At 55.5% G+C, this 15,420-nt stretch overlaps 1 protein-coding gene and 1 pseudogene across 3 annotated transcripts in view; one reads left to right on the top strand and one right to left on the bottom strand.

The window, feature by feature from the left end:
• The window catches only part of ARAP1 (ArfGAP with RhoGAP domain, ankyrin repeat and PH domain 1), a 69,833-nt gene that overhangs the window by 22,586 nt on the left and 31,827 nt on the right, over window positions 1–15,420 (top strand). The window contains exons 3-6 of one of the 3 annotated variants that reach the window (XM_037135659.2): window positions 1,723–2,274; window positions 13,817–13,986; window positions 14,595–14,665; window positions 15,285–15,415. In XM_037135659.2, the coding sequence (XP_036991554.2) occupies window positions 1,766–2,274; window positions 13,817–13,986; window positions 14,595–14,665; window positions 15,285–15,415 (881 nt within the window). In that variant the 5' untranslated portion in view covers window positions 1,723–1,765. Of the gene's footprint in view, window positions 1–1,722; window positions 2,275–6,479; window positions 6,551–13,816; window positions 13,987–14,594; window positions 14,666–15,284; window positions 15,416–15,420 lie in introns of those variants that run through there. The other 2 variants (XM_053670755.1, XM_037135665.2) reach the window with 2 other exon arrangements.
• On the bottom strand, window positions 3,053–3,464 carry LOC119042087 (60S ribosomal protein L27-like; annotated as a pseudogene).

Genomic DNA, 15,420 nt, shown 5'->3' with positions numbered 1-15,420 from the left:
TAATGACTGTCGCTTTATACACTTTAATAGATAGTGAGGCTGATTCTCGCTCATCACCCTTCCTTTCTCTCACCCCCACCACTTCCACGGTTTTCCAGGATCCTCCTGCTTGTTTATTTTTCCACATTGACTTTCAAGTCAGCTTGTCGAACTAAAAAAAAAAAAAATTCCGCGTGTATTTAATAGGATGGTGCAGATTTGTAAATGAGAGGAAATCGCTCTTTTTGCCGTCCTCTGTCCCGGTGCGTACTGTGTGCTTCCGCTGGTCCAGGTCTTCCTGCTGCTCCTCAGTGACCGCCCCCTGCAGATTCGCGCGCTTCTTGTTAAGTTTATTGGCGCTTTCGATTTTGTGATGCTATTGTAAACGGGGCCTTTCACCCTGGTTTTTACCTAGCTATTGCTTATAAGTATCGATTTCTGTTGCATTACTTTTGAACCCAACTATTTTACTAAATTCTTTTATTGGTTGTAATAGTTTCTCAGTTGAGTTTGTTGGGTTTTCCAATTCAAAATTCATGTTATTGGTAACTAGTAGATCACTTATCTCTCCCTAGTCTTTATAACCTCTTATTTATTTATTTCACAATAAATAAATAATTTAAACAATTTTTAATAAGAATTTTTTATTGTTGTTCAAGTACAGTTGTCTGCATTTACCCCCATCTCTTATTTATTTTTGGCTTTTAGAACTTTTTCAGAGCGATGTGGAGAACAATGATAATAGTAGTAGTAGTGAAATGGATATCATTGTCTCATTCTTGACTTTAATGGGAGTTTTTCTACTGCTTTTCCATTAAGCGAGATGCTGGTTAAGGAAGTATTGTTCTATTTTTATTTGTTTGAGCACACTGGGTGTTGAGTTTTAAATTATATGCCTCTTTTGTGTCTGTGGAGGCGATCAGATGACTTCTTTCTTTCGGTCTGTTAATCGTCATCTCCTTACGGCGTCTGTCTCTTGGCTCTTGCCAGGCCGGGACTCTCGAGTGCAGGGGTGGAACCTGAGTCCCCATTGCCCAGTGCAAGGCTATTTTGGATGAACAGATGAATGAATGGCCTTTCCCATACATTACTCCTTTCCTCCTTGGTGGTGAGAGGGGTTGCTCACTCACAGGGCCATCGCACATCAGACTGTGTGACGCTGGGTTGACTCACCTCCTGGAGCGTCCTACTTCCTCCAAGGCCATGCAGATGGGATCGGGCTCAACCCCTAGCCCGGGCCAGCATTGACCTTTCTCAATCCCAGCTGTACTCACTGAGCCACTCTGCCTGGCCCCTAGGTGGTACCAACCCTCAGAAGGAATTGGGACCTTTCCTGGGTCTCGCAGGGGGCAGAGGGGTGTGTGTGTGTGTGTGTGTGTGTGTGTGTGTGTGTGCAAGAGGCAGACTCTGGCCAGCCTTACAACATGGCTGAGGCTGTGGATAGGGGTGAAGGGTGGTACCAACTCAGGAGGTCCTGTAGGGCCTCCTAGAGGAGACATGAACTGAGTGCTAGGCACCCGTGGGGGTGGGGTGGGGGTGGCTGTTTCAGGCAGAGGGAAAAGCCTGTGTGTCCAGAGTCCTGGCAGTACCTGGCCTTGCCTGGCACGTGGGGCACAGGGGAGAAAGTTCAAGGACAGAGCTTGACCCCATGGCATGGGAGAGCCACACAAGGAGGCTGGTTGGGGAGCTGCATCCGGGCAGCCATGCCACTGCCTCTGACCCATGCCTGTCTATCTGTTCCAGGTCTGTGCAGAGCTCTGCTGGCTGGCCTCCTCTGCCAGGAACCATGACAGAGGCGGTGGATGCAGCCTTGTCGGTGGCTGAGTGGCTGCAGGCCCTGCACCTGGAGCAGTACACCGGGCTCTTTGAGCACTACGGACTGCTGCGGGCCACAGATTGCCAAGGCCTCAGTGATGCTCGCCTGGTGGCCATGGGCGTGCTGCTGCCGGGCCACCGCCGCCGCATCCTGGCTGGCCTGCTCCGTGCCCATGCGCCCCCAACCCCGGCCCCCCGCCCCACCCCACGGCCTGTGCCCATGAAGCGTCATATCTTCCGCCCACCCCCTGCACCCACCACTGCACCTGAGCCACTGCCCACAGCTGGAGAAGATGAGGGACTACCCACTGTCCCGCCCATCCCGCCCCGGAGGAGCTGCCTTCCTCCTGCCTGCTTCTCCGCCCCATCCACAGCCGCCCCAAACCCGGTGCTGCCCCCGCTGCCTGCCAAGCGGCATTTGGCAGAACTAAGTGTTCCACCTGTGCCTCCTCGCACTGCATCCCCCCGTCCACCTGTCAGGTGAGTGGATACCATCCAGGATGGGAGGTACACAAGCAGAGGATCCTGGAGGGTGGAAGGGGAGTTTGTGGGTTTGTAATCACAAAGGCACTGCAGTGGAGGGAACAGCGTGTGCAAAGCTCAGAGGTAGGAAGCACCCTCTGGGTTACTCCGGGCAGACCCAATGGCTGAACTGGTGGGCGAGTGAGTGTGAGGCTTGTCGATGGTGCTTGTGGGATGTGCTGTGAAGGCCAGGTGGGCAGCCCAGAAGGTTTTAAGCAGAACAAACTGATGAAAGCTGAGTGCCGAAAGGATGACTCCAGCTGCTGCTGAGGTTGATGGGAGAGGACCTAGGAGATCAGTGAGACGCGGGGCCAAGGGCGGGGCCCCCACGCAGGCTGTGTGAGAGAAGTAGGCGGACTGCGGTGAGATGTTGTTTCTGGAGTGGACAGGACTTGAGGACAGCCAGGGTGTGAGTGGAGAGGGCCTGGGGAGCCACAGGGGTGTCCAGGTTTCCGTCTTAGGTGGACACTGGTGCCATCACTGATCTGGGGACCCAGGGACAGTAGTTAGTGCGGGAGGGAGTCTAGAGTTCAGGTTGGGGCCTGCTGAGCATGAAACGCTGTGGGTGATTGGGGTGTGTTGTGGAGTCGGGGTAGCATGTGGGGGAAGCAGGGAGTCTCGGGTGATGAGCTTTGTCCGGGAGCAGGGCCTGTCCAGGGTCTGGTGCTCATGCACTGTCTTTCCTCTTTTTTTTTTTTTCTTTTTTTGATTTTTTATGACTGAAAAAAGAAAAGACCTAAAACCACAGCTTCTGGAAGAACCATTTGTTCTTGCCGGTCTTGTACCTCTCTTCAAACTTGACCTTGGCCTCCTGTCGGGCCTTGTGGTTTCAGAGCAGGGTCTCTGAAGATGTCCTTGTTGAAGACAGTTTTGTCCAAGGGGGTATCCACAGAGTATCTTAGGGGCATGAGGTGATTGTAGTTATAAACTTTCACAAAAGACTTGATCTTAGACCTCTTGATGATTTTCTTCTTGCCCATGGCGGCTGTCACTTTGCAGGGATAGCGGTCAATTCCAGCCACCAGAGCGTGGCTGTAGGGGTGGTCTGACGTGCCATCATCAGCGTTCTTCACAGTGACCACTTTGCGTCCAGACTAGCGTCCAGCCAGGACCAGCGCCACCTTCCTGGGTTTCATAAACTTGCCCATTTCGACAGCAGCCACTAGGGCCTAGGGCAGAAAAGAAAGACCTGTCTTTCCTCTTTTTACTGCTCCTGCCACAGGCCGCCAAATCCTAGGGACGCTTCTCTGGCCTCAGCCTACTTGCTCTCTTCGGAATTGTTTTCTCCCCTCCTGGCTCCTGGAAGTCTTTTTTCTTTTTTTTGAGATTCCTCTTATTTCTGTGGACATGTCATCTGAAGTTTCTTCACAAGTGCTCTCCCTTTCTTCCTTTGCTGGGGTGCCCAGCCAGGAAGGGGGCATTCCCAGGTGGGGTTGGATATGTGTTCAGGGGTAATGGAGATTCACTGCAGCACTCACCTAGTCAGCCTAATCTGGGAAGACTTCTTGGAAGAGGAAGAGATGTACAGTGGGAGGTCTCCTGGCCCCTATATTATTGCTGGGCTGTGATGAGTGCTTTGCTTATATGATCTCATTTGATCCCTGCAGCAGACTTTCTGGGGGATTCATGTCCTATTTTCAAGCAGAGAAACTGAGACACAGAGAAGGGAGGGGGGCACTGACTAGATCTGTGCCAAGTACGTGCTTAGGGATCCCACCCCTGTGGGGAAGGCCTGGGTTTTCCCCGCCCAGAGAGAGGCATTGAGTAAGGGGCCTTGAAGGCAAGCCAGGGCTGTGGTGTTTTGGAGTTTGATTAGTGGAAGCACAGAAAGGGTTTGTGGCTTTTCTGGGTTCACGTAACTGGGGATGATGCTGGGGTCCCCCAGGAGAAGCCTGACTCCCAGCCTGGGTGGGAGTTTCTTGGTGCTACTCCGCCCTCTAGTGGCTATTGTCCTGCATGCAGGAGTACTTTTCTATTTCCTTTAACTCCATCATCAGGATTGGGGGGCAGTGTCTGTGTATCTGTCTCTGGGGGCATAGGAATGGGTAAATAAGGAGGTAGGGCCCTGTTCACAGGGAGTTCACGAAGAGGCAAACCCCCAGTGGAGTGGTGGAGGTCTGGATTCCTGCTTAGGAGGCACGATACCTGGGGCAGGCCCAGCTGGCTTTGTGACTCCTGTTTGGAGCTGTATGTTTCCCCATCAGGTTCCCCCCTTGGCCTTTCATGGTCCTTCTGGTGCTGACCACTGAGTTCGCTGGTAGAGTAAAAGTCTGTGTACTCCTCAGGGTGCCAGCCCTTGCTCTCAGAGCCTGTTTGAACTTAGCCACATAGCCAAGCTGCGGGGGAGGCCATGTGTCCATGGTTAGGAATCTGGCTCCTTGCAGTGAGAGGGTCATTCCTGAAGTTCATTCCTTGCTGAGAGAATCCATAGACAATTATTCCTCACCATTTGGGACTATTCCTTAAGGCAGATTGTGGTGGGCCCTTCCTGGCTTCTGGCTTCCTGTCTTCTGGGGCCTCTAGAATTGGGAACTGTGGGCACCTGTACTTCTAGTGCTTCCAGGGTGTACAGAGGCTTTAAAGTGGTAGAAAAATTCACGGCAGATGAAGCCTCATGTATGTGTACCAGGCAAAAGCTGGGCGCGGTAGGAGCCAGGATGGAGCCCGATTGGCTGCTCCCTCCCCTCACACCCCGTTCTTGTAGTAACCCCACCTGTAGTACATGGTGGGAGACTGCTCAGCCTGGCCTGGCCTGCCCTGCCTGCAGGAGTCCTACTTCCTCATAGGACCTTCCTGTTCTCGCTTGCACCCTCTGGTGATGGGAACCTCACTCTATCTTAGGGCCTCTTACACCAAATCATGTGGTAGCTGAGCAAACCCTTCTGCCTAACTCCAGCCTATCACCAGGCCCCCAGCGGAATTGGGGATCATATGCTGTGTGTGCATGTGTATATTCTTGAGATAGTGACTCCATATGAGGGCACTTCTGGCCAGTTTGTGCATGTTTGTGCACACTGTCAGGGTAGTCACGTGTCTGCATTTACATATCTGACAGGTTCTAAGGGAGGTGGTGTGTGATCCTGATATGCCATTTCAGTGGTGCCTTGTGAGTTCCCCAGGGCCCTGTGTACATGCATGTGCCCACGTGTGCTTGTGGGGTGGGGACTCCAACAACATGAGTCCATTTTTGAATGCTCACTTCTGGGTTGGTGGTGAAGTGGCCAGTGTGGTATTTATGTATCGTCAGGTGCGAACGAGTGTGTATATGTGTGTGTGCGTTCAGGTGAGGTCAAGAGGAATCCCCTGGAATGTCAGCTCCATTAGGGCTGAGAGCCTTTTTGATTTTCTGTGCTGATGAATCTCTGCCATACAGAACAGTGCCAGGTGCCTAACAGGCACTGAGAAAGTGTCTGTTGTGTGAGTGGGTGGACGGAGCCTATGTGAGTCTCTGTACTGCTGCCCTCAGTGCCCATGGGGCACTGAACGAGAGGGTTAGAGGGCCCTGAGCTCACCACGCCAGGTCCCGTCCCACCACCCAACCTGCGTCAATCCACATGTCTCAGAAAGGAGAGGCCCTCCACGGAGACAGGCAGAAAACCAGCAGGGGCGGGGTCCTTTCCACCTTGCTTCAACTGGGGCAGGACTCTTAGAATTGGGCTCACCATTCTGTCTGGCCTGGGAGGTCCCCACAGTCTTATTTAAGACTGTGGTAGGGAACTTGCTGATGAGTCCAGAGATGCTGAGAAATTTGCTCACAGTTATGTAGCTCCACAGATGGAAGCCAATGTTCAGACTCTACTCTGGGCCTGGGGCCCAGTCTACCCAGTTCCGAGTCTCGTTGATGTGAACCCTCTGAGTCTGCTTCCCTGAGAGTGGCACAGGGATCAATTCTGATCCAGGGTTCCAGGGTCACTTCACAGGGACCTTCCTGTACTGATCTGGGTCTCAGTCCCAACCCCCACCCCCCAATACTGGATGCCCGGAGATACCTGGGGAAGATGGAGTATTTGCCTGGAGGGGGCAAGCTGTCATCTGGAGTCACACTGCAGGGCCTCCTACCTGTACCTCTGACTGCCCAAAGCCCAGCCAATCCCTGGTCTTCCTGATGGCTGATCACTTGTTGCTGTGGCAGAACTTGCTCCCTTCAAAGAACCTCTTTCCCAGCCTCTCTAGGCTTCTTTGTTGGGAGTGGGGAGGGGCCAGCCAGGGCCAGAGCTTCCTGGACGTCCACTCAGTAAGTCCCTGCTTGATGGCACTGGGGTGGTCTGTTCCATTCCAGCCTGGGGTGGGGATTGGAGGGGGGCAGCCCCTGATCGGGAGGAAGTGTCTGGCCCAGAGGATTCTGGGTGACTTTTCTCTTTCTCAGTCAGTGTTTTCAGGAAGTGTGTGTTGACCAGGGCTGCCGGGGTTGAGGAAGGCGGAGAGCAGGAAGCCAAGGGAAACCAGGGCTGGATGCAGACACACACATACACACACACGCGCGCACACACACACACTCACTCCTCTGAGACAGATCCACAGTTACACACAGAAACACACGCTCACACAAGTGATCAGAGGCACTCAGGGACATAGGCACGCAGAGCTATACCTGGACCCAGATTTAGTTTCAAACACGCCCAGGGAACAGGTGCCAAGCTTTCTGCGAGACCAACCCAGGTTGGCCGCGAGCTGCCGGGGCAGGCACACAACATACTTGGGCACATGCTGGCCCCACCTGGCCAAAGCTGTGGGAGTTCTCAGGACCCGGCAGGCAACTGAGGGTGAGCAAGGGGCCGCTGGGGGAGGGGAGGCTCCTCCCGAGGGCCCGTGAAGGCAGGAGCCCTTCTTTGTCTGCCCATCTCCTCTCTGCTGTTTCCTGTGGTGCCTCATCAAATTTTCTCTTTTCTCTCACTTTTTCCACATTTTCTGTTTTTCTCTTGCTCTTTCCTTTTCTCCCCTTTCGTCTTCCTTCCCAATGCCTTGGGCGTTGCAGTTTTCCATCTCTGCATAAGCCTGTCTCCTCGGTCCTCAGGGAGCCCGTGGAACCTGTTTGCCAGGCCACACAGATGGCTCCCCTGTGGGGTCTCTGCCCTTTAGGGACTTGGTGCTGATCTCCTCAGTTCTAGCTCCCAGCATGCCACTGCGGATTCTCTCAGGAGGCTTCTCTTTGAGAGAAATGGGCTTCTCTCAAAGTCAAGTTCAAGGGTGCTGTGGCTCTGGGCAGCTACTGCCTGAACACCCTTGTTCTTCCCACCCCTCACCTTCTGCTCCAGTCCAGGATGACAGGGAAACCTGTGGAGGGCTGGCATTTGGTTGGCTGGTCCTTACCCCTCCTCCCCGGGACTGGTAGTGTGGTGAGTGCCTGTGTTTTGGGGGGCAGGGCTGGTCTCCCCTGGCATCTCCAGGGGACGTGGTTCTCTAATGCACTCAACAGCCCTGTGCTTGGGTCACTGGGGACATAGAGATACCTCTAGCCGGGTCCTGTCGGTGCACCCAGCCCTGCCCTGCCCCCTTGGCTCATCTTCCATAGGGCTCAGTGGGTGTCTGTACTTTCACCTGTCAGGCCAGCCCTGGGTTGAGCAGTTTGGGTGGGGGAAGGGGTTCAGTAGAGTGTGAGCTCCCTGAGGGCTGAATTTCCTCCCCTGCGACCCTCTGGAGTCAGCACAGGGCCAGGCCTGAGAAGCACATAGAGCTGCCATGGGAGATCCAGGCCTCTGCCTCCTTCTGCCCAGACAGCAGGGCTGGCCTGTGAGGAAGCTCAGTGGTAGACCTGGTGGTAGATGAGCCATGAAGGGCTCAACAGGCTGTGTGAACTTAGAGAGGGGAGCAATTGGGTGGACTTCCTGGAGGAGGAGGCATGTCTGAGCACAGTGGAATTGATGATCTGGGTGATTTTGGGGATCAAATGAAAACAGGCCCCCAGCAGAATGCCTGGCACACAGTGGGTAATTAGCAAGTGGTAGCTCTTGTTGTGGGGAGAAGTGCTGAAAGCTGGGTGAAGCCTTACTTTCGAGGGTAGTTGCCAGGTTAATTTGGTATTGCTCTGTGGAAAAGTGAGGGAACTGCTAACCTCGGGTGATTTGGACGTGAGGGGATGGTGACCATTCAGTCACTCAGCACACGTGCTAAAGCCCCTTCAGCGTTGGGTGGCACTGAAGCATAGAGAGGGCTCAGTCTGAGGAGGCTCACAGCATGTGCAAAAGCTGCAGATACCACGTCTAAGCAAGCGGAGTGCCGGGAAGGGTTTTCTGCGCTACAGCTTGAGCAGAAGTGAACAGAGCATAACCATGCTGGAGGCGGTGGCCTTTGGGCCTCATTGTGAAGAAAGAAGGGCAGGGGTAGCTATGGAGGAAGTAAGAAGCAAAGGACTAAGGCCTGGGCCTTGTGCAGCCAGGGACCAAATGAGGAAGCAGGGAAGGCTTCCTTGTTGGAAGGGGAGGTCAGGGTAGGAGACAGGGGTGCCCACGTCCCTGGGCCTGACCCCATCTCTTGGCCCTGCTGGTGAGAGTCCAGGGACTGGGATTGGCCTGAGTCCCTCCAAGGCCTGTGGCAGGCTCTAGGGGGAAGGTCCCGACTCCAGGACAGGGTGCAGGCTTGGGTTCTTGGTCCTTGGTCAGTTCAGTGAAGCAAATATGGACAGACACAACTATACTGAATGACCAGAAGTGTGGAGGCTAGAGGAGCCTCAGGGGAGCGCCAACCCAGCCTGGGGCATGAGAAGAGGCACAAAGTGGAGGACGATTTGTATCTCTTAAAGGAGAAGTAGGAGCTGACTGGACAGGGAAGGGTATTCTAGGTGGAAGGAACAGCATATACAAAGACCTGGAGGTATGCATTTGTGCAGTGCTGCTCAGTCGAGGATGGCTGGAATGTGAGTGGGTGAAGAATGCAAGGCCAGCCTGAGGTAGTCAGATCGCCCTGCTCTGTGGCCTACCTGCACTTGTGGTGAGGCCTAGTTCCTTTTGCTACAGATTGATGTAGACAGAATGATATGAAGGGAGGGCCAAGGCCTGCCCTGGAAGAGGAGGCCCTGAAGCAGGTGGGTTCCTGGCCCAGCCCGTGGGGCCTGAGCCACCTTCAGCCCCAGCCAAGGGAGAAATCTATGCTGTTGACAAATGGGAGTGTCTCTCCTTACTGAGTGGTCAATAACCCTGGAAGCAGATCAGACAGGAAACTGAAGCTCAGGGATGAAGGGACCTGCTTTGTGAGGTCACAGACTGCTGAGCGGTCAAGGCGGAACTCAAGCCAGGTCTGCCTGGCTCTAATGCTCTGTTAGCAGGAGTGACCGCACATCTCATTTTCCCCGGGACAGGCCCTATTTACGCCTGTTCCCTGACATAGTTATTAACAGTGCCTCTTTTAACTCTCAGAAATGTTCTGGTTTATGCAATCAGTTATGTGGTCCCCCTGCTCTCACCCATTCTGGTCTGGGTCCCTCACATGTGCCCCAACCCCGAGGTATAAGGACGGCTCTGTGTAATTTGCCCTAATCTGGTAAGACAAATCTTGGGCTGAGGGCCCAGGCTGGGGTGGGTCAACTCCTGTCCGTGAGTGCCAGTCTTGCTGTGGGCATAGTGGGGAGAGCAGGTAGGTCCACGTGTCACTTGGGGAGAGGAGAAAGAGGCTGAAGGAGCAGGGGAGCCAAGGGTGGGGGCCAGGGGAGAGCAGCTCTGGACTGGTATCTCGGAGGCTGCCTAGAGGCCAGGTCCCTTGAGCTGTATTTTGAAGTACAGATGGGCTTTCCATGGGCCGAGATGGTAGGGAGAGGGCAGTGAGGAAGAGGAAGCTATTCTAGCAAAAGCTTGGCAGTAGGGCTGCTGAGCACATGCTTAGGGTTGGGGCTAATACCTTCGTATAGTTGGTCAAAGGTTAGTGGGAAACATCCCAGCTGGGCCTCGGCTGCAGATCGGAGCTGGACCTGGGGCTGAGGGATCAGGTGCAGGCACTGCGTGGCCCAGACTCCAGCTGGGGAGAGAGCACTCTGTGGCCTCTGCCCCTGCCCCTGGGGTTTTCCCACATGCTGGACCTTCCGGACTCCACTTCTCCTTTTCTGGGCTCAGTCCTGACTCAGCATGGCCTGGTTCCCTGTGGTAGGCAAGCAGGAGTCAGCCAGGGGCTTCCTGGAGGAGGTGGCTACAATGAAGTATGGAGGTTCATGAAGGGTCCCCTTGCTCCCACCTTCTTGACACACAGTCTTTTTCCTGTAAAAGCTCTGCTGGAAGAAGATCCCTTTGTATCTGTCCCCCTCTCCCTTCTTTCTGTGGTCACAGCAGTCTTCAGAGCTGTGATCACATCTCCTCCTGGACCAAACATCATCCTCAGAGCGGCTTGCATCCTGCGTCAGGATGGGGTGTGAGGAGCCGGCCTCAGAAGAGCCCTCAGATCCTGGCTGTGGTTGAGCCTGCAGGGTACCCGGGTACCTAGTCCCAGCTGTGGGACACAGGGCAAATTACTTTGTGTCTCTGTGCCTCAGTTTCCTCATCTGTAAAGTGGGGAGAACAGTAAGCCTTACCTTGTAGAGTTCTGGCGATGAGTAAATGAATGAATTCATGTGAAGTATTTAGAAGATGGCTAGGAATACATACACATATTAATACAAATAAATTAGTGTAGCTCTTCACTTGAGTACTAATCCCTGTGGAGTGCTCAGCCCCCCTTAGTGAATAAGGAAGTGTGGCATTCGCCTCAGGACCCACCTGCTGGGGAGGCCCCGAGATGGTCAGATCCTTTGAAGATGATCAGGACAGTGAAAGGGGAGGACTGGGAGCCAGAGGCGGGAGGCCTGAGGCTGCTTGGGCTCAGAGGATGCTTTGTTGCCACTATTTCCCCTCAGTGCTGGCCCTCGGTCCTGGGGGAGGTCAGGGAGCCAGGCCCACTCAGCCCTGCCTGGCTGGAAGGGGCGGAACCTGTCCCCATTTCCCTGCACCAGCCTGACTGGTCCCGGCCCCACAGCTTGGAGCTCTGCTCTCAGCTCATCAGGCCCTGCCCCCAGGGGTCCCCTCTTGGAGTCTGGGAGGCTGTGTATGATAGATTGCCTTGCCTGTCCAAGGGTCTCCCAGGGCATTGTACCTGACCAGCCGGGGCCACACCCCAGGTCGTGCCTGCAGGGACTCACTCAGTCGCTCGGTCGTCATTCATCCTTTCCTTTCCTTTGCTTTCTTCCTCCCTTCCTTGTGGACACCATATCCACCTACCTCTCCGTCCATTCATCCATGCATCCACTTGTTCTATCCATCCATCCATCCATCCATCCGTCTATCCACCCATCCATCCATTCAACATACTCTTATTGCTGACTCAGCCAGGCCCTGTACCCGGCTGTGGGGATAAAGAATCAAGTCCAGTGCAGGCTCCGCCTTAAAGAGACTTAAGGTCAAGTGGGGGAGACAGCCTGGGCTATTCCCACCAGCGGGTCTCCTCAGGTCCAGCTGAACATTCTTGCCCTCAAAACCACCATACGCCCACTTGGCGTCAGATTCCCTGAGAAGCATAAAAGGAGGGATCAGCTGGCCACAGGCCACTGACAGTCTTTCCTCTGCTGTGGACCCTGTGGGGTCCTCTTAGCAGTCACTGCCACTGTCTACATGGCCATCCAGGAGCATTCTCTGTGGCATCTCAGGGGACAGCTCAGGGGTGAGGGACTGAGACAGTGGAAAGATGTTGGAGCCACCATGACTTAAAAATTCTTGCCCCAAAGGGCCGGTGTGTCTTCTAAACCTCCCACGGGTGTGGCATCAGGCCCTTGCATGGGCTGTGTCCCGCCACCAGCCACCACTCTCAGAGAGGCCCAGAGCTCCTGTTCTTCACCGGATGAGACCACTGAACAGTTTCTCCCAGCCCAGTGCAGTTCGTCACTCAGGCCAACTTTGCCAAAGGCAGTGTTGGCCTGGAACATGGCTGACATGCCACCTTTAGCAGGTTTCTAGGGAAACGGAGTGAGGGAGCTAGCTGGAGGTCAGATTCCCACACAGAGGGGAAGAGTTTCCTTCACTCTTTGCCCGCACGTGGAGAAGAGACGATTCAAGTACAGGGTGACACGGAAGTAGCCACTCGTACTGAGAAGCACACAGACTGTGGATTCAGGGGCCAGGTTCTGGCTTAGATGCCAGCACAACCTGGCACAAAGGAGGGGGACACTTCAAAATTGTATTCGAACACGGGCAGGGACTGGGGGAGCATGCAGGAGGTGTCAGGAAAGACTTTCAGAGAAGGGGCCCCTGGGTTTGGAGTTAAAGGAGAGGAGGTGTTCCCTAGTGGGAGACCAGGGAGAAGGGTATTCCCGGGAGAGGCAGCAGCAGGAGGAAAGGACAACGTCATGGTCACACCCCAGCCCTTCCTTGCTTTTGTAGTAGTCACACTGTCAGTCACTGCCAGGAACATTGGGCAATCAGCCAGGCCGAAAATAACCGGAGGGGAAAGCTGCCCATGCACCGTGGTGCTTCTCCTTGGCCCGGCTGGACCTTCATAGAGATGGTGGGTGGGGCCGGGGCTGCAGGGCTCAGACGCCTGGTTCCAGCCGGGGGGCCCTGTGCATCCTGTCTGACACTCCCCGACTTGGTTAACCCTCCAGTCGTCCTGCCAGGTCAGGGATACAGTCCCCACTCTACAGAAGAGGACAGTGAGGTTCATAGAATTTAGGGGCTTACGGTGTACAGAATTTAGGACGGAGGCAAGGGTTCAAAGCCACCTCTCTTGTTGCCAGAGAGATGCGTTCAGCCTTCAGGGAGTAGTGCGATCTGTACTGAGGCAGGCAGACAGGAGCTCTGTGCCTGTGGGATTGGGGGGGCAGGGACCTCGAACCTGGCCTTGGGAGTCAGGGAAGGGCTCCAGAGGGGGTGACAGCAGAGGGGAGGAGCTGGTGCACAGGAGCAGTGTGGTGGGATCAGGTGACCTTGAGCGGTCCGAGGGCATCTGGGGGTGGTGAGCATTTGTGTCCAGGAGGAGAGAAGGTGGTCTTGAAGGGGGGGGGGGGGAGACCCGCAGCTCAGGGTCTCAGGACCTAGTTTCTGAGGCTTTGATCTGCTCCTTGGCTTCAATGCCCATTTCATTCCCCCACCCCTGCCCCTGCTGTTTGCCAACAAATGACTTCTTATCTTTAAAAGCTCAGCTCAAGCTTCATGTCTTCCAGCTTTCCCTGTCTCCCCAGGCTAGGATGTAAATTACCCATGCCCCATTCTGCTGTGCCTTTCTGTTCTAGAGTACAGACCCAGTGGGCGCGTGTGGCTAAAAGCTAGAGCTCTGGGGACAGGTGACCGTGTCACGGTGATGCAAGCTTTAGGGCCAAGCTTTAGGCCTTGGGGGGCTTGCAGGGTTTGGGGCAGGGTGGGGAGGGTGGTGATGAGTGGAGGAGGGCTGGATGGAGGCAGCCCCGCCTGAGTTTGCAGGGAGCAGGTGAGTTTTGCCAAGCTCAGGTGAGCCGGGGCCGTGGTTCGAGGCAGACCCTGCCTCACTCAGGGCCCTCAGTGACTCAGCCGTGCTGGGCTGATCCCTCATTGCCCAACATTTGGTCTGTTCCCAGCCTTCCCTGCAAGGAGGAGGAGGAGGAGTTACTGTCATTGCCACGGTCACCTTCTCCCCAGACAGAACCCGAGGAGCCCCTGGACAGCTTCCCTCGGGAGCCCACCCTGCCCCCTTCTCCCAGCCCCCCAGAGGTTCCACCAAAGCCTCCTCGCCTGCTCCCAGAGTTCGGTGAGTGCCACTGCTAGGCCCAGGGCCCTGGGTGGGTGGCTTGGGCTCTGGCCCCTGAGGAGTCTTCGAGGATGCAGGGTGTGCGTTCCCCTTTCTGCCGGGCCTGCCAGGGACCTGCTGTGTGGCCCTGCACAGGTGAGCATCCCTCTCTTCTCAAAGAGAGACAGCAGCCACTCATCTGACCTACTGACTGTCTGTTGTGGGCATGTATGTGGCAGACCTTCTGAGTGGCCTGCGGTTTACATTTGGGGTATTTTCCATGCTCACGGTTGGTTTGCTGCCCCTCGGATTGTCTGCTTCTCCTGATTCTTCATTCATGTTGCCTTTTACAGCCTTTTTCAGACAGTCCCCACCCCTAACCCCCAAGGTTGCCGCCTCTTCAGACCTCCCCGTGGTGCTCAGGCGCCCCCAGTGCTGTCCTGTGAAGCCAAGAGTATAAATAGCACTTCCTGTCCCCCGTGCCTTTTTTTTTAAAAGCAGGCCAGGCCGTGGGGTGTCTCTCTTGGGCTGAGGGTGGCCTTTGTGATGCCAGTCCCAGGTGCCTTGGGGTGGGGGGAGGAGGCCAAGTTCTTTGCATCCGAGCCTCCTCAACTGCTCTTTCTCCCCAGATGACTCCGACTACGATGAGGCCCCAGGGGAGGGGCCAGGAGCCCCGGCCGGCGGCGCGATGACCAAGAAGGTGGGGCCCGCGGTGGCAGTGGCGAGGGTTTGGGCTGTCTGCTGCCGTTGTGGAGGGAGGGCTGCCTCGCTGCCTTTCAGGCCCTGGGGCCACCCGATGGGGAATGGGCGGCCGGCCCAGGAGAGTTGCCTTCCCCCTTTGTTGTCTTGCTGTGCAAGGGCCAGGGGTCAGGCACAGGGTCCCAAGTCCCAGGGCTGGGCCGGAAACTGGGGGTCTGGCTTGTGGCTCCAGCCCCAGCCTTCAGCTGCAGCTGGGTGGCGTGCGCGGCCTCTTCTCTCCCCTGGTGTTTGGAGCATCGCTGTGTCAGGGCGTCTGGCCCACTGTCTTTGTTTCACTTTCTGTGTTCCTGTGGCCCCCCTCTCTGAGTGTCTTCACTCTCCATCCTGAATCCTTCTGTGCGTTTGGGGTTTTGTCTCAGATCTGGGCGGGCGTGGCCCTGTCTCCCTGGTCCCCTGTGCAGCCTGCCAGTGGGAAGAGGGGAGTGCGAGGAAATGGAAGTGAAAGTGCTAAGTCGTGTGGGTCCGGAGCGGAGTGGACGGGAGGGGGCGTGGCAACCCCTGAGTGGGTGTTGTCTGGGGCTTGAAGGGAAGCGTGACGCTGAGTGGGTCTGGGGGGGCAGGAGAAGCCTCCAGTGAACCCAGTCCCACGTGCCGTGCGTGTGGCCAGTCTGCTGAGCGAGGGGGAAGAACTGTCAGGGGATGACCAAGGGGATGAAGAAGAGGACGACCATGCCTACGAGGGCGTCCCCAAGTGAG

Source organism: Artibeus jamaicensis, unplaced genomic scaffold, assembly GCF_021234435.1.
Source record: "Artibeus jamaicensis isolate MK-2021 breed Jamaican fruit bat unplaced genomic scaffold, CSHL_Jam_final contig_64, whole genome shotgun sequence".
Lineage (NCBI taxonomy): Eukaryota > Metazoa > Chordata > Mammalia > Chiroptera > Phyllostomidae > Artibeus > Artibeus jamaicensis.
This window is presented reverse-complemented; position numbering and strand designations above follow the sequence as displayed.